The sequence below is a fragment of the Mobula birostris genome, chromosome 5 (genome assembly GCF_030028105.1).
Source record: "Mobula birostris isolate sMobBir1 chromosome 5, sMobBir1.hap1, whole genome shotgun sequence".
Lineage (NCBI taxonomy): Eukaryota > Metazoa > Chordata > Chondrichthyes > Myliobatiformes > Myliobatidae > Mobula > Mobula birostris.
The window spans coordinates 86,389,137-86,407,884 of record NC_092374.1 but is presented as its reverse complement, the minus strand read 5'-3'; the positions used below and the strand labels follow the sequence as shown (position 1 = coordinate 86,407,884).

At 53.3% G+C, this 18,748-nt stretch overlaps 1 protein-coding gene across 1 annotated transcript in view; it reads left to right on the top strand.

Moving 5' to 3' along the window:
* The first annotated feature begins 14,442 nt into the window (after positions 1 to 14,442).
* LOC140197833 (multifunctional procollagen lysine hydroxylase and glycosyltransferase LH3-like) overlaps positions 14,443 to 18,748 on the top strand; it is a 121,134-nt gene continuing 116,828 nt past the window's right edge. Inside the window, exon 1 of the mRNA XM_072258311.1 lies at positions 14,443 to 14,545. Within this exon, the coding sequence (XP_072114412.1) occupies positions 14,458 to 14,545 (88 nt within the window). The 5' untranslated portion in view covers positions 14,443 to 14,457. The remainder of the gene's footprint in view (positions 14,546 to 18,748) is intronic.

The following is an 18,748-nucleotide window of genomic DNA, read 5'->3' as shown; positions in this document are numbered from 1 at the left end:
GATCTCCATTGTCCAAAGTCGATGCTATGGTTGTTTCTGTAATCCTCCAGGGGATTGTCCTGTACAGTACACCAGAGTACTGTTGGCCTGCTTTACCTGTTTCACACTTTAGGGGATTGAAGGTTGGACTTTGATAGGCCGGATACAGATTGGATGGATGAAATTATCCCCATTCTATGGGAGGATTTGGTCCTGTCGCTACATTGGGGAGGGGTGGCGACTGGACGGGCGTTGGCATGGGCAGAGTTTTGAATGAGGTTGGTGGGCCTCCATGAAAGGTGGGTAGGAGGAAGCAGTGAATGTTCCTGTAATTCTGGATGTCGGGCTCTTGGAAGTAGTTGGGCCTGGGCTCATTGTAACACGTGCCACTGTTTCAGAGGCTCCCCCAATGCCAACTGGCTGCTTCAAGCCTGCACAGCGAGTGCCAAGCAAGGATTGAACCTGTGACCCACGAGCCAGATGAAGGTTGTGTGTGAGAAGTTGCCTGTGTGAAGTTTGCTCCATCTTATTCTCCCCCTCCCTTTCTACTTTGCTCTCTTTCTCAAATCACCTTTTTCTCTCTCCACATTACTGCTTTCTCCCCCGCTCCCTTCCCTTCCCTCCTCTCTTCCTTTTTCTTTTTTTCTCTGCCAATTCTCTCTTCCCCTTTTCTATCTCCCTTTTTCTTTGTCTCCCGCTCACTGCCTTCTCCCTTCCTCTTTTTGCTCTGCATTTTCTCTTGCACTCTCTCTTGCTCTGTTATCTCGAGGATCTATCCTAGGCCCAGCAGCTGGATGCAACACGAAGAAGACATGCCAGCGGCTCTACTTCATGAGGAGCTTGAGGTCATTTGGTACGTCACCATAGACTCTTGCAATTTTTAAAAAAATAAATGTACAGAGGAGAGCATTCTGACTGGTTGCATCACGGCCTGGTATGGGGGGTGGGGGGAATGCACAGGATCACAAGGCTACAGACGCAGCCAGCTTCATCACTGGCTCAACCCTCCACGTCATCGAGGACGTCTTCAAAAGACCATGCCTTAAGGAATTGGCATCCATCATTAGAGACACTCACCATCCAGGACATGCCCTCTTCTCATTACTACCACCAGGGAAGTGTGAAGACACACACACAATGTTTTAGGAGCAGCCTCTTCCCCTCTTCCACCAGAATTCTGAGATGTCCATGAACACTACCTCACTGCTTTTGTTCTTTCTGCACTACTTAATTCACCTTTTTAATATATGCATATTTATTGTAAGTTTATAGCATTTTTTATGTATTGCAATGTACTGCTGCTGCAAAATCAACGAATTTTGGGGCATATATTTGGGCCTGTTTCATGGGCACAACTCTCTCCACCATAGAGGACATCTGCAAGATACCTTGCTTCAGGAAGGTGGTGTCCATTGGTAAGGACTCAGCATTCATTTCAAGAGGACTAGAATATAAAAACAAGGATGTGATGTTGAATCTTTATAAAGCACTAGTGAGGCCTAATTGGGGTATTGTTAGCAGGTTCAAAGGAGATTTGCAAAAATGATTCTAGGATTGAAAGGCTTATATGAGGGGCATTTGATGGCTCTGTACTCACTGGAATTCAGAAGAATATGTCTCATTGAAACATATCAAATATTGAAAGGCCACGAGTGGAGTGGATGTGGAGAGGATGTTTGCTATGGGGGGGGAGTCTAAAACACCACCTCAGAATAGAGAAACGTCTACTTAAAACAGATGAGGAATTTCTATAGGTAGAGAACGATGAATCTGTGGAATTTGTTGCCATAGACAACTGTGGAAGCCAAATAATTGGGTATATTTAAGGCAGCTGTGGATAGATTTCTGATTAGTCAAGGCATGAAGGGTACAGGGAGAAGGTAGGAGATTGGGGCTGAGAAGGAAATGGATCAGCCATGATCACATGGCAGAGCAGATTCGATGGGCCAAATGGCCTAATTCTGCTCCTATATCTTACAGTTTATGTAAAAGGAACACTGGGGGCAACCTCTTCTCTCAAAGGCAGGGAGGGCATATTTGGAATATGAACCCAGTAACCAGCTGGATGAAAAAAAAAATGCAGGGCTGTTTGAGAGGGAAGGATCGATTTTAGAATCGGTTAAAAAGTCGACACACCATCGTGGACCGAAATACCTATGCCGTGCTGTAGTGCTCTATGTTCTAAATAGTGTTGGAGGCGGGCACAGTACATTTTGACCATTCCTGAACCTCCTTCCCGATGGCAGCAGCATGGGTTGGATGATGGTCTTTGATGATCGATGGTGTTTTCTTGTGCCAGCTCTCCTTGTACGTGTGCTCAATGGTGCGGAGGATTTTGCCCGTGCTGGACTTTGGAGAGCTACGGGCCAAATACAGGTAGATGGAACGAGCTCATTGGACAACACAGTCGATGCGTCTTCTGTGGCTCTGCAGCTCGGACTGATGATAATTGGCCCGTGTACAGCCTCCGCAGTTCAGGAAGCGCAGCGCAGTGCTGTGCCTGGCCAGCAGAGGGAGCCCTTGCAGAGTGCTGAACGACAGGAACCAGTCACAGTGCCCCAGTCTGGGTTAACATTGTTATTGACAAGTATTGTTAACATCGATGAATGTAAATTGGTTTATTATTGTCACGTGTACAGTGAAAATCTTTGTCTTTCATGCCATCTATACAGATCCTTTCCATGTGGAAAAGTAGTGCAGGAATCCCTAAAGGTTGAGTTCAAAGTAAATTTATTATTCAAGTATATATATGTCTCATATATAACCTTGAGATACAGTTTCCTGTGAGTGTTCACAGTAACTCCAAGAACCATAACAGAATCAATGAAAAACCATACCATACAGGACGGACAAAAAAAACCCGGTGTGCAAAAGACAACGAACTGTGCAAAGACAAAAGAGGAAAAAGAAATTATAATAAATAAGCAATAAATATGAGAACGTAAGATAAAGAGTCCTTGAAAGTGAGTCCATAGGTTGTGGGAACAGTTCAGTGTTGGGGTGAATGAAACTGTGAAGTTATCCCCTTATCTAAGAAAGGATGTGCTGACACTGGAGAAGATTCAAAGGAGGGTGAGGAAAATGATTTTGGGATTGAAAGGGTTATTATATGAGGAGCGTCTGATGGAATCCAGAAGAATGAGGGGTGACCTCATTGAAACCTATCACATGTGGAGAGGGTGTTTCCTATGGTGGGGGAGTCTAAGATCAGAGGACACAGCCTCAGAATAAAGGGGTGTCCTTTAGAACAGAGGTGAGGAGGAATTTCTTTACTGGAGAGTGGTGAATCTGCGGAATTCATTGCCACAGGCAACTGTGGAAGCCAGGTCATTGGGTATATTTAAGGCGGAGGTTAATGGATTCTTGATCAGACAAGGCATGAGGGGATACAGGGAGAAGGCAGATTGGGGCTGAGAGGGAAATGGATCAGCCATCATGAAATGGTGGAGCAGACTTGATGGGCCAAATGGCCTAATTCTGCTCCTATATCTTATGATGTCTAGTTCAAGACCCTGATAGTTGAGGGGTAATAAATGTTCTTGAACCTGGTAGTGTGAGTCCTGAGGCTCCTGTATCTTCCTGATAACAGCAACAAGAAGAGAGCATGTAGGGTCCCTGACAATGGATGCTGCTTTCCTGTGACAATGCTTTGTGTAGATGTGTTCAGTGGTGGGGTGGGATTTACCTGTGTTGGACTACTTTTTGTGGGATTTTCTGTTCCACGACATTGGTGTTCCCATACCAGGCTGTGATGCAGCCAGTCAATATACCCTCCACTACACAGCTATATTAGTTTGTCAAAGTTTTAGATGTCACACCAAATCTTCGCGAACTTCCAAGGAAGTAGAGTGCTTTCTTTGTATTTGCATTTATGTGCTGGGCCCAGAACAGATCCTCTGAAACGATAACACCCAGGAGACGGTGGTGAGGAAGGCAAATTCAATGTTAGATTTCATTTTGAGAGAACAAGAATATAAAAGCAAGGCTGTAATGCTGAGACTTTGTAAGGCATTGGTTGGACCAAATTTGGAGTATTGTGAGCAGTTTTGGGCCGCTTATCTAAGAAAAGATGTGCTGGCATTGGAGAAGGTTCAGAGAAGATTTACAAGAATGATCCTGGCATGGAAGAGTTAACATATGAGGAGTTTCTGATGGCTCTGGGCCTGTACTGGCTGGAGTCTAGAAGAATGAGAGGTGAGTCACATTGAAGCTTATCGAATATTGAAAGGCCATGATAGAGTGGACATGGGGAGGATATTTCCTACATTAGGGGGGTCTAGGCTCAGCCTCAGAATAGAAGGAAGTCCCTCTAGAATGGAGATAAGGAGGAATTTCTTGAGCCAGAGGGTGGTGAATCTGTGGAATTCATTGTCAGTCAGCTGTGGAGGCCAAATCGTAAGGTATAGTTAAAGTGGAGGTTGATAGATTCTTGGATTAGTAATGGGCTCAAAGGTTGCCGAGAGAAGGAAAGCTAATGGGGTGGATTCAGACTTTATAAAAACATCCAACGAAATGAGTTGTTTGTGTTAACCAACATATCCAAGGATGTTCTGGGAGCAGCCTGAAAGTATCGCTACATATTCTGGTGTGAACATAGCTTGCCCTCCCTATCTCTGTTCTAAAGGGAGGTCATTCTATTCTGAGATTGTGCCTTCTGGTCCTAGACTCCCCCATTACAGGAAATATCCTCTCCGCATCCACCTTATCTAAACCTTTCAATGTTAGATAGGTTTCAATGAGATTCTCCACCTCATTCTTCTAAACTCCAGCCCCTGTCCCATCCTCCCCACCCACCACACACAACGCAGGCCTCTTGTCCTTGAGCCGGATTCTAAGACGCAAAAAAAAAGGTCTCTGACGTTGGACTTCATCCCAAGACTTGCCAGTAACAGGTTTGCCATTTGGACCTCAACATCCAGTCTTGCCTGGACTTTTGACCCCAGTGACCCAGGCCATTGTGATTCCTCTGGGCCCCTTCTTCGGACTTCACCCCACGCCTCAGTGATCATGTGTCTGACATTCTGGCCTCACACAGACTGCCAACCCCAGGGACCCAGGCCCTCGTGACCCCTTAAAACTCTCCAATTCCTTTGGTCTTCGTCCTTTAGGCGTTTACCTCTGGAATCGCCATGCTGCCCACCTCGTCCCAGGAGCTGGATATTATGGGCACAGCGCCCGCTCTCAAAGACAGGGACAGTAGGTTCAGAACCGTTGAGAGAGGCCTACATCGTAAGAGTAGGGACGATAAGCAAGCTCCGTGCCATGGGGGGGGGGGTCAGTGATGAGGGAGCCCTGCGCTGTGGGAGGGGGGATTCCCATGCTGAGGGAGGGGTGACGAGGAGGGAGTCCTGTGACATGGGGGGGGGTCAGTGAGGAGGGAGCCCTGTGCTATGGGAGTGGTGGTGAGGGGGGAGCCCAATGAGGAGGGAGCCCCGTGCTGAGGGAGAAATGGGGTGGTGAGGAGGGAGCCCTATGCTATGTAAGTCAGGTAGAGGGAGCCCTGAACTTACAGGGGAAATTTCTGGATGAGTATTTACCCAAGAAAGAGAAAGGCCCCAACAGGGAGGGTCCCATCACCCCTCCTTGGAAGAATATCTGTGAACTCTCCGACACAAACAGACCGGTGTTTTGAGAACTCTGAGAAGCACGTTTCTCCGGGATGTGCTGACAGAAACGCTTCCCTCTCCCACCACCATGGCATTCAATTGCCCCTCCTTCCCTTCCTGCTTCTGCCCCCATTTTTCTTCTCTCCCCTCCCTTTCATTCCGTCTCCCACTTTCCCACTCCCTGTCCTTCAACCTTCCTTTCCCCTTTATCCCCTTTCCTCCATTTCCCCTCCTTCTTTCCCCTTCTCCCCTCTCCCACTCCCCTCCTCTCCTTTACTCAATCCCCCTCCACTCCTCATCTCCTCCCCTCATCCTCTTCCTCAATATCAACCTCTTCCTCCCCTCCCACCTCATCCTTCCTGCCCCCTTTTCATCTCCCATCCCTTTTCCCATCTCCCCATCCCTCTCTCCCTCCCCACCATCCCTCTCTCCCTCCCCACCATCCCTCCTCCCACACTCTCCCCCTCTCATTCCACTCACCCTCGCCATCCCCTCCCCCTCTCTCCCTCTCACTCCTCTCCCCCTCTTTCGCTCCCTCCCCCCACTTTGACCCCTCTCTCTCCCTACCTTCCCACCTCTCTTCACTCCCTCTCTATTTCAGTCCCCTCTCTTCACAACCCCGTCTCTCTTCACCCCCTCTCTCCCTCCCAATTCCACCCCCCACTTCTCTTCTCCATTCTCTCTCCCCTAGCCCTCTTCCCCATTCTCTCTCCCCACCCCTCACTTCCCCCACCAATCTCTTCCCCACCCCTCTCTTCCCCCCCTTACACTTTCTTTCTCCCCCTCCCACTCTCTCTCCCCCACACCTTCACTCTTCCCCCTCTCTCTCCCCACCCCTCCTCTCTTCTCCCCTGCCCTTCTCTCTTCCCCTTCCTCCTACTTTCTTCCTCCCCCTCTCTCCCCTCTCTCTCTCTCCCCTCTCTCCCTCTCCCCCCTCCCTCCCCCCTCTCCCTCTCCCCCTCCCTCCCCCTCTCCCTCTCCCCCACTTCCTCTCCCCCACTTCCTCCTCTCTCTTCCCCCCTTCCTCCTCTCTCTTCCTCCTCCTCTCTTCCTCCTCCTCTCTCTTCCCCTTCCTCTCTCTCCCCTCCTCTCTCTCTCCCCTCCTCTCTCTCTCCCCTCCTCTCTCTCTCCCCCTCCTCTCTCTCTCCCCCTCCTCTCTCTCTCCCCCTCCTCTCTCTCTCCCCCTCCTCTCTCTCTCCCCCTCCTCTCTCTCCCCCTCCTCTCTCTCTCCCCTCCTCTCTCTCTCTCCCCCTCCTCTCTCTCTCCCCCTCCCCCTCCTCTCTCTCCCCCTCCTCTCTCTCCCCCTCCTCTCTCTCCCCTCCTCTCTCTTCCCCCTCTTCTCTCTTCTCCCTCTTCTCTCTTACCCTCCCCCTCCTCTCTCCACGCTCCCCTCACCCTCCTCTCTCTTACCCCTCCCCTCCTCTGTCCACCCTCACCCTCTTCTCTTCAACCTCACCTTCCTCTCTCTTACCCCTCCCCCTCTCTCTTCCCTATCTCTCTTCACTCCCTCACTCTCCTCTTCACCCCTCCCCCTCTAACTTCACCCCTCCCTCTCTCACCACCCCTCCCTCTCTCACCACCCCTCCCTCTCTCACCACCCCTCCCCCTCTCTCTTCAACCCTCCCCCTCTCTCTTCACCCCCTCCCCACCTCTCTTCACCCCATACCCCACCTCTCTTCACCCCCTCATACCCCACCTCCCTTCACCCCATACCCCCTCACCCCCTCTCTTCCCCCCACACCCCCTCTTCCCCTACACCCTCCTCTTCCCCTACACCCTCCTCTTCCCCTACACCCTCCTCTTCCCCTACACCCTCCTCTTCCCCTACATCCCCTCTTCCCCTACACCCCCTCTTCCCCCTACACCCCTCTTCCCCCTACACCCCTCTTCCCCCTACACCCCTCTTCCCCCTACACCCCCTCTTCCCCCATATCCCCCTCTCTTCCCCCACACCCCCTCTCTTAACCCACACCCCGTCTCTTCCCCACTCCCCGTCTCTTCCCCACTCCCCCTCTTCCCACTGCATCCCCTCTTCACCCCCTCATACACCACACCCCCCTCTTCAACCCCTCATACCCCACCGCCCTTCCCCCATACCCCACCTCTCTTCCCCCCTATACCCCACCTCTCTTCCCCCCTATACCCCACCTCTCTTCCCCCCATACCCCACCTCTCTTCCCCCCATACCCCACCTCTCTTCCCCCCTATACCCCACCTCTCTTCCCCCTATACCCCACCTCTCTTCCCACTTATCTTCCTCCATACCCCACCTCTCTTCCCCCATACCCCACCTCTCTTCCCCCTATACCCCACCTCTCTTCCCCCTATACCCCACCTCTCTTCCCCCCATACCCCACCTCTCTTCCCCCCATACCCCACCTCTCTTCCCCCCATACCCCACCTCTCTTCCCCCCTATACCCCACCTCTCTTCCCCTATACCCCACCTCTCTTCCCACTTATCTTCCTCCATACCCCACCTCTCTTCCCCCTATACCCCACCTCTCTTCCCCCTATACCCCACCTCTCTTCCCCCCATACCCCACCTCTCTTCCCCCTTATCTTCCTCCATACCCCACCTCTCTTCCTCCATATCCCACCTCTCTTCCCCCATACCCCACCTCTCTTCCCCCATACCCCACCTCTCTTCCCCGCTATACCCCACCTCTCTTCCCCCCTATACCCCACCTCTCTTCCCCCCTATACCCCACCTCTCTTCCCCCTATAGCCCACCTCTCTTCCCCCATACCCCGCCTCTCTTCCCCCCTATACCCCGCCTCTCTTCCCCCATACCCCACCTCTCTTCCCCCTTATCTTCCTCCATACCCCACCTCTCTTCCCCCATACCCCACCTCTCTTCTCCCCATACCCCACCTCTCTTCCCCCTATACCCCACCTCTCTTCCCCCTATACCCCACCTCTCTTCCCCCTATACCCCATCTCTCTTCCCCCTATACCCCACCTCTCTTCCCCCTTATCTTCCTCCATACCCCACCTCTCTTCTCCCCTATACCCCACCTCTCTTCTCCCCATACCCCACCTCTCTTCCCCCCATACCCCACCTCTCTTCCTCTTATCTTCCCCCATACCCCACCTCTCTTCCCCCCCATAACCCACCTCTCTTCCCCCCCATACCCCACCTCTCTTCCCCCCCATACCCCACCTCTCTTCCCCCCCATACCCCACCTCTCTTCCCCCCCATACCCCACCTCTCTTCCCCCCATACCCCACCTCTCTTCCCCCCATATCCCACCTCTCTTCCCCCCATACCCCACCTCTCTTCCCCCCATACCCCACCTCTCTTCCCCCCATACCCAACCTCTCTTCCCCCCACCCCACTTCTCTTCCCCATACCCCACACCTCTTCCCCCCATACCCCACCTCTTCCCCCCATACCCCACCTCTCTTCCCCCCATACCCCACCTCTCTTCCCCCCATACCCCACCTCTCTTCCCCCCATACCCAACCTCTCTTCCCCCCACCCCACTCTCTTCCCCATACCCCACACCTCTTCCCCCATACCCCACCTCTTCCCCCCATACCCCACCTCTCTTCCCCCCATACCCCACCTCTCTTCCCCCCATACCCCACCTCTCTTCCCCCCTATACCCCACCTCTCTTCTCCCCATACCCCACCTCTCTTCCCATTATACCCCACCTCTCTTCCCCCCATACCCCACCTCTCTTCCCCCCACCCCACTTCTCTTCCCCCATACCCCAACTCTCTTCCCCCCATACCCCACCTCTCTTCCCTCCATACCCCACTCTTCCCCCCTATACCCCACCTCTCTTCCCCCTATACCCCACCTCTCTTCCCCCTTATCTTCCTCCATACCCCACCTCTCTTCCACCCACCCCACCTCTCTTCCCCCTCACCCCCCTCTCTTCCCCCCTCACTTCCCCCTCAACCCCCCTCTCTTCCCCCCTCACCCCCCCTCTCTTCCCCCCTCACCCCCCCCACTACCCCCCTCACCCCCCTCAACCCCTCCACCCCCCACCTCCCTCCCCCCCCTCTACCCCACCCCACTCAACCCCCCATACCCCCACCCACATCCCCCCAACTCCCACCACTCTCCCCAACTCCACCCACCCACCCACAACCCCCACCCCCCTCTCACCCCTCACCCCCCCTCAACCCCCTCCCCCCCCTCACCCCCCTCCCCCCCTCTTCCCCCCTCACCCCCCTCTCCCCCCTCACCCCCCTCTCTTTCCCCATACCCCACCTCTCTTCCCCCATACCCCACCTCTCTTCCCCCCATACCCCACCTCTCTTCCCCCCCATACCCCACCTCTCTTCCCCCCCATACCCCACCTCTCTTCCCCCCATACCCCACCTCTCTTCCCCCATACCCCACCTCTCTTCCCCCATACCCCACCTCTCTCCCCCCCTATACCCCACCTCTCTTCTCCCCATACCCCACCTCTCTTTCCCATTATACCCCACCTCTCTTCCCCCCATACCCCACCTCTCTTCCCCCCATACCCCACCTCTCTTCCCCCATACCCCACCTCTCTTCCCCCATACCCCACCTCTCTTCCCCCCTATACCCCACCTCTCTTCTCCCATACCCCACCTCTCTTTCCCATTATACCCCACCTCTCTTCCCCCTATACCCCACCTCTCTTCCCCCTTATCTTCCTCCATACCCCACCTCTCTTCCCCCCACCCCACCTCTCTTCCCCCCACCCCACCTCTCTTCCCCCCACCCCACCTCTCTTTCCCCCACCCCACCTCTCTTCCCCCCATACCCCACCTCTCTTCCCCCATACCCCACCTCTCTTCCCCCCATACCCCACCTCTCTTCCCCCCATTCCCCACCTCTCTTCCCCCCATTCCCCACCTCTCTTCCCCCATACCCCACATCTCTTCCCCCATACCCCACATCTCTTCCCCCCTATACCCCACATCTCTTCCCCCTATACCCCACATCTCTTCCCCCTATACCCCACCTCTCTTCCCCCTATACCTCACCTCTCTTCCCCCTTATCTTCTCCCATACCCCACCTCTCTTCCCCCATACCCCACCTCTCTTCCCCCATACCCCACCCCTCTTCCCCCCATACCCCACCTCTCTGCCCCCTATACCCCACCTCTCTGCCCCCTATACCCCACCTCTCTGCCCCCCTATACCCCACCTCTCTTCCCCCCCCACCCCACCTCTCTTCCCCCCCCACCCCACCTCTCTTCCCCCCCACCCCACCTCTCTTCCTCCATACCCCACACCTCTTCCCCCCATACCCCACCTCTCTTCCCCCCATACCCCACCTCTCTTCCCCCCATACCCCACCTCTCTTCCCCCTATACCCCACCTCTCTTCCCCCTATACCCCACCTCTCTTCCCCCTATACCCCACCTCTCTTCCCCCATACCCCACCTCTCTTCCCCCATACCCCACCTCTCTTCTCCCCATACCCCACCTCTCTTCCCCCCATACCCCACCTCTCTTCCCCGCTATACCCCACCTCTCTTCCCCCCTATACCCCACCTCTCTTCCCCCCTATACCCCACCTCTCTTCCCCCATACCCCACCTCTCTTCCCCCTATACCCCACCTCTCTTCCCCCTATACCCCACCTCTCTTCCCCCATACCCCACCTCTCTTCCCCCATACCCCACCTCTCTTCTCCCCATACCCCACCTCTCTTCCCCCCATACCCCACCTCTCTTCCCCGCTATACCCCACCTCTCTTCCCCCCTATACCCCACCTCTCTTCCCCCCTATACCCCACCTCTCTTCCCCCTATACTCCACCTCTCTTCCCCCATACCCCGCCTCTCTTCCCCCCTATACCCCGCCTCTCTTCCCCCATACCCCACTTCTCTTCCACCCCATACCTCACCTCTCTTCCCCCCCACCCCACCTGTCTTCCCCATACCCCACACCTCTTCCCCCATACCCCACCTCTCTTCCCCCCCTATACCCCACCTCTCTTCCCCCATACCCCACCTCTCTTCCCCCCTATACCCCAGCTCTCTTCCCCCCTATACCCCACCTCTCTTCCCCCTTATCTTCCTCCATACCCCACCTCTCTTCCCCCATACCCCACCTCTCTTCCCCCATACCCCACCTCTCTTCCCCCTTATCTTCCTCCATACCCCACCTCTCTCCCCCCCATACCCCACCTCTCTTCCTCTTATCTTCCCCCATACCCCACCTCTCTTCCCCCATACCCCACCTCTCTTCCCCCCCATACCCCACCTCTCTTCCCCCCCCATACCCCACCTCTCTTCCCCCCCATACCCCACCTCTCTCCCCCCCATACCCCACCTCTCTCCCCCCCATACCCCACCTCTCTTCCCCCCATATCCCACCTCTCATCCCCCCCATACCCCACCTCTCATCCCCCCCATACCCCACCTCTCTTCCCCCCCATACCCCACCTCTCTTCCCCCCATACCCCACCTCTCTTCCCCCCATACCCCACCTCTCTTCCCCCCATACCCCACCTCTCTTCCCCCCACCCCACTTCTCTTCCCCATACCCCACACCTCTTCCCCCCATACCCCACCTCTTCCCCCCATACCCCACCTCTTCCCCCCATACCCCACCTCTTCCCCCCATACCCCACCTCTCTTCCCCCTTATCTTCCTCCATACCCCACCTCTCTTCCCCCCACCCCACCTCTCTTCCCCCCATACCCCACCTCTCTTCCCCCCATACCCCACCTCTTCCCCCCATACCCCACCTCTTCCCCCCATACCCCACCTCTTCCCCCATACCCCACCTCTTTCCCCATACCCCACCTCTCTTCCCATTATACCCCACCTCTCTTCCCATTATACCCCACCTCTCTTCCCCCCTCACCCCCCCTCTCTTCCCCCTCACCCCCCTCTCTTCCCCCCTCACCCCCCCTCTCTTCCCCCCTCACTTCCCCCCTCACCCCCCCTCTCTTCCCCCCTCACCCCCCCTCTCTTCCCCGCTATGCAATCGGTTCCTTTTATAGACATAACTCAGACTCATTTCTCTAAATTTAGCAGCAGAAGCTTGGCTGGATGTGTTGTGAGTGAGGTGTTTAGGGAAGGACGGTGGGTTGGGGTTCTTTGGAAGGGAGTAGGGTTACTCCCACCCTCGATCACCTTGCCGATGGAAGCCCCAGCCAGCTTCTCGCTCCACCCACCACCGGGAGCGACTTTCTGGAAAGTTCCGAGCCGGCGCAGGACAAGAGTTTGGAGAAGCAGTTTCTAGTCCCAGTACTGTTGGCTCGCTGCCTTACTGCTTCCCCCCGCCCGCCTCCGGCTCCAGAATGTTCCGCAGCTGCTTCAGGCATTGCAACACGTTTCAGATGGGTACTTTGTTGGAGCCTGCTCTTCAAACATTTCTCTTACTTCCCGTCTCTCCCTCCTTCCCTCCTTGTCCCCCGCCCCCGCCCCCGCCTCTCACTCTCTTACTCCCTCTCTGTCTCTTCCTCTATTGCAATCTGGGACCGCACTGTCTGGACAGCCGGCTGCAGAGCTAGCTCGCGTTCTCTCTCTCGTTCTGATACTGTGTGCCGTGGGAGGACAGATTAACCCGTACTGTGCTGGATTAGTAAAACTGGTAAATTGTTTTATTAGTGTCACATTAGAATCAGGTTTAATATCACCAGCGTATGTCGTGAATTTGTTTTCTTTGCTGCAGCGTTACCATGCGATTCATAATAATGAAAACTTTTTACAGTAAGTATATGAAACATCACGTCCCCTCTACTCAGTACCTTGATTTAAGAAGGCCAATGTGCTTAAAGCTTCTTTTTACAACCGTATCTACCCGAGCCACCATTTTCAAGGAATTATGGACCTGATCCCTTTGTTGTACCACACTCGTCCATTCCTACCACACTGCTTGATTCCCCCAAAGTCAACAGCTCACATGGTATTGCACCAGGACTATCACTAGAGAGGGCAGAGAGATGTAATCAACTCCCGTTTAAGAGTTTTGTATTTTGGTAGCAGCTAGTTATTGAATACAGACACATCTTTAAGATATGTGCTTAGATCACCGTTCTCTCTCTCTCTCTCTGTGACGAGGAACACGCCGTTTACGGTATACATTTTGCTGATGCCACCACTACTGTTGGCAGAATCTCAGATGGCGACAAGGAGGCATACAGGAGTTAGATAGATCAGCTGGTGGGGTGGTGTAGCAGCAACAAACTCAATGTCAGTAAGACCAGGGGATTGATTGTGAACCTCAGGAAGGGGGTGTCGACGGAACACACATCAATCCTCATTATACCATAAGACATTGGTGCAGAATTAGGCCATTCAGCCCGTCTAGTCTGCTCCGACATTTCATCACGGCTGATCCAACTCCCTTTCAACTTCCTTCTCTTGCTTTCTCCCCATAACCTTTCACTCCCTGACTAATCAAAAAACTATCAACCTCCACCTTAAATACACCCAGTGACCTGGCCTCCACAGCCAACTGAGGAGTCATTGAGGGAGCGGATGGAAAGGGCGAGCGGTTTCTAGCTCCTGAGTGTCAACATCTCTGAAGATCTATCCTGGGCCCAATACACTGCTACAATCTCAAAAAGAACATGCCAATGGCTATACAACAGATTCAGATAATAATGTCCCGACACTGGAGAGGGTTCATTCTGTCCCTCACTCTCACCTCCTCATTCCCTCTTTCTCTCACTCTCCATTCCCTCTCCCCCTCATTTTTCCCTCTCCCTTCTCCATTCCCTCTTTCCGTAATTTTCCCCTCCTTCTCACTCTCCCCTCCGCCTCTCGGCAGCCCCGAGGCCGAATTGGGGCGATAGGCCCCGCCCTCAGCCGCGCTCCCATTGGCGGACACGGCGGCGTCGCGCTCGCTGATTGGCTGAGCCACTCGTTACTCTGCAGCGAATCGCCTGCGCCAGCTCAGTCGCGGCGGAGCTGCGGGGAGAGAGTGATGTGTCTGCTGGTGCTACTGGCGGGCGCCTGCGTCCTGCTGGGATCCGGTTGGGGCACGGTAGCCGAGCCCAAGGCCCTGTCTCCAGGTAAGTAAGGTGGGTCGGGGCGATCCGAGGCAGGTCTCCACGGGTTCTCGCTACAACGGCAGCTCCCCGTCTCCTAGACGGGTCCATTCACCCAGAGGAGACTCCTGGTGGGATAGATGGAGAACAGGAAGAAATGTCCTACGTACAGGCATTTAACAAACCGGGCTCCAACTTCCAGAAGTTCCGTGGGAGCCTCCAGCATTCCTTTTACAACTTGTGTGATTCTTATTGGAACTTGAGAAAGTAGGTGGTGCACCCTGCGCCCACCCGGTCCAGAACCAGAGGGAGGGTCACAGTCAGGGAATAATGATCGCCTGCCCCTCTTCACTTTTCTGACACTCACCGGCGTCCCCCTCTGCGCCCGTAAATTCCTATTCTCTGACGTTCCTCCTGTCTGTTCGTCTGCTACAGTAGTCCACCAAAATGTGTGAGGGAAGGGTTAGAGTGATCTTAGAGTAGATTAAGACGCCGACTTAACATCGTGGGCCGAAGGGCCTGTACTGTTCTCTCGGCCCTTTCCCCTCCCTCCCGTTGCCATTCCTGCCGCCCCCTTTACCTTTCTCCCCCTCGCTCCTGCCACCTTTCTCTCTATCGCTTTCTCTCCACACATCTCTGCAGTTCAGTTCGGTACAGGTTCAGATATCTCCATTAATCTTGTGGAATTTCCATGTCAGCCACTGAATCCTCTCTTTATTTCCAAATCGTTTTTAATAATTACATTAGATTGTTATTATTGTCACATGAACTGGGATGCAGTGAAAATCTTCAGTGTTGCCAGGCGGGTAGGTCATTCTATTCGCAAGACCACAAGTCATAAGAGCAGAATTAGACCGTTTGATCAATCAAGTCTGCTCCACCATTTCATCATGACTGATCCATTTTCCCGCTCTTCCTCAGTCTCCTGCCTTCTCCCTGATCCCTGCATGCTCTGACTAATCAAGAGTCCGTCAACCTCTGCCAATGACTTGGCCTCCATAGCTGCTTGTGGCAACAAATTCCACAGTTTCACCACTGTCTGGCTAAAGAAATTCCTCCTCATCTCTGCTCTAAACGGACGTCCCTCTATTCTGAAGGTGTGTCCTCTGGTCTTAGACTCCCCTCCCACAAGAAACATTCTCTCCACAGGCACTCTATTTCAACATTTGATAGGTTTCAGTGAGGTCACCCCTCATTCTTCTGAATTCGAGTGAATACCGGCCCAGAGCCATCAAACACTCCCCAGATGGCAAGCTTTTCAATCCCAGAATCATTTTTGTGATTCCATGTTTCTCCACATTTTAATTCCACGTCCCATTCTCATTCTGATATGTCTATCCACAGCCTCCTCCACTGTAAAGATGAAGTCACACTCAGGTTGGAGGAACAACACCTTATATTCCGTCTGGGTAGCCGCCAACCTGATAGCATGAACATTGACTTCTCAAACTTCCACTAATGCCCCACCTCCCCCTCGTACCCCATCCGTTATTTATTTATATACACACATTCGTTCTCTCTCTCTCCTTTTTCTCCCTCTGTCCCTCTCACTATACCCCTTGCCCATCCACTGGGCTTCCCCCCTCCCCCTTTCTTTCTCTCTAGACCTCTTGTCCCATGATCCTCTCATATCCCTTTTGTCCGGCTTTTGGCTCCATCCCTTCCCCCTCCTGTCTTCTTCTATCATTTTGGATCTCCCCCTCCCCCTCCCACTTTCAAATCTCTTACTAGCTCTTCTTTCAGTTAGTCCTGAAGAAGGGTCTCGGCCCAAAACGTCAACTGTACCTATTCCTAGAGATGCTGCCTGGCCTGCTGCGTTCACCAGCAACTTTGATGTGTGTTGCTTGAAATTCCAGCATCTGCAGATTTCCTCATGTTATCATTTTTGTGAACCTCCTTTGTACCAGCTCCAATATCAGCACATCCTTTCTCAGATAGGAGGGCCAAACTTCTCACAGTTCTCCAAGTGAGGCCTCACCAGTGTTTTATAAAGCCTCAACATTACATCCTGGTTATGTGACCACCGACGCCAGGCAGACAATCTCTGAAGAGTATTAATAATGGCTGGGGTCACACCACCTGGAAGAAGGTAGTTCTGTAAAACCACTTCTGTAGGAAAAATTTGCCAAGAACGATCATGGTCTCGGAAGACCATGATCGCCCACGTCATATGACACGGTACGTAACGAATAACTCGACCCACCCCTCTCAGTGGGAGGTGGGAGGTCAGGGATATTACGAGACCTACTTTCGAGTGTCTGAGCCACAGAGACAGCAAGGAAACAGGCCATTCAGCAGATAGAATGCTGACCATCATTTACACTAAATCTACACTTATCCTAGCTTTTAGATTTCCCACATTCCCATTGGGTTGCTCCCCTCACCCACACACGCTGGGCGGGGGTGGGAGGCAACTTACTTGATCCTCCAACCCTAGGGGAAAGACGGAGTGAAAACACAGCATCAACACCCCTCATGAGTTATACACTTCTGGAAGGTCACCCCTCAATCTCCTACCCTCCAAGGAATAAAATCCCAGTCAGTCCAACCTGGTTCACGGGGGGGATGACACAATGTAGAAATGGACCCTTTGAGATCATGCTGACCATTAACTGACCTCTCACCTCTCACTCTATTCTCCCTATGCTCTTTTCTCTCTACTGCCATCAGGTAGAAGGTACAAGAGCCTCAGGACTCGCACCACCCAGTTCAAGAACAGTTACTACCTCTCAACCATCAGCCTCTTGAAACAAAAGGGGATAACTACACTCACTTGCCCATTCATTGAGATGTTCCCACAACCAGTGATCTCACTTGACAGACTCTATCTCTAACTCATGTTATTTATTGCTATTTATTTATATTTGCATTTGCACAGTCTGTTGTCTTCTGCACTCTGATTGATCTTTCATTGATCCTGTTATAGTTACTATTCTATAGAGTTGCTGAGTATGCCCGCAGGAAAATGAATGTTGCCCTCAACTTCACCTCTTCCCCCTCCCCCATCACCCACACACTAGGGGACAATTTGCAGTTTTCGATTAACTAGCATTCCAGCAAATCATCTTGATATGGAAGGACCCGAGGGGGGTGGGGGGGCCACACCATCGCAGGGAGAGCACACAGCCGTTCTTGTGCACAGATGGCCTGTGTGGCTGTTTCTGACCTGAATGGAAAGCTGTTTCAGTGACTCGAGATGATATCACATACAGCTCTGATTGCCCCACTACAGGAAGGATGCTGAGGCTTTGGAGAGGGTGAGGAAGAGGTTTACCAGGATGCTGCCTGGTTTACAGGGCATGTGCTAGCATGAGAGGCTGGGTAAACTTGGGTTGTTTATACTGGAGTGCCGGAGGCTGAGGGGAGATATGATAGAGGTTTATAAGATTATGAGAGGCACAGAGTGGGCAGACAGTATCCTTTTCCCGGGGTAGAAATGTGTACCAGAGGGCATTGAAGGTGAGAGGGGGTAGGTTCAAGGGTGATGTGAGGGGCAAGTTTTTTTTACTCAGAGTGGTGGATGACTGGAATGTGCTGCCTGGTACAATGGCAGAGGGAAAAATTCATTAGAGGCTTTTAGAGATGTTTGGATAGGCACATGGATGCGAGGAAGATGGAGGGATAAGGACATTGCGTAGATAAGTGAGATTAGTGTTTAGGTGTTCTTGATTTGCTTGAGGGCTGTTCAATGCTGTTCTCTTCTATGTTCTCACTCCCCACAGATTCTGCCCCACGTACCGGGCTAATTATCCCACCAGCCACCCCCCCCCCCCCCCACATGTCACTGGGATGTTCGGCGAACTGTAGTACCAGGAGTGAGGGGAGAAACCCATTACCGCAGGGAGAATGAGCTCAGGATTGAGCCCTGGTCTCTCATCCGCTGCGCCACTGGCTGAGATTTTTATTTTATTTATAGAGATAGTGCGGAAGAGGCTCCTCCAGCCCCTCGAACCGCGCCACTCAACAGTCCCCTGATTTAACCGGAGCACCCGGAGGAAACCCACGCGGTCACGGGGAGAACGTACAAACTCCTTGCTGACAGTGTCAGGAATTGAACCCGGATCGCTGGTACTGTAAAGTGTTGTGCTCACCATGATGCTGCCGCGACACCCCAAAGATGTCCGGGCCTTCGGGGATCTTGGTAGTTCTGCATCCTTCCGGTTTGAATCAACAGTCCGCTTACTGGTGGAGCTGTGGTTGGGGTTGGGTCTTGCACAAATTAAGTCG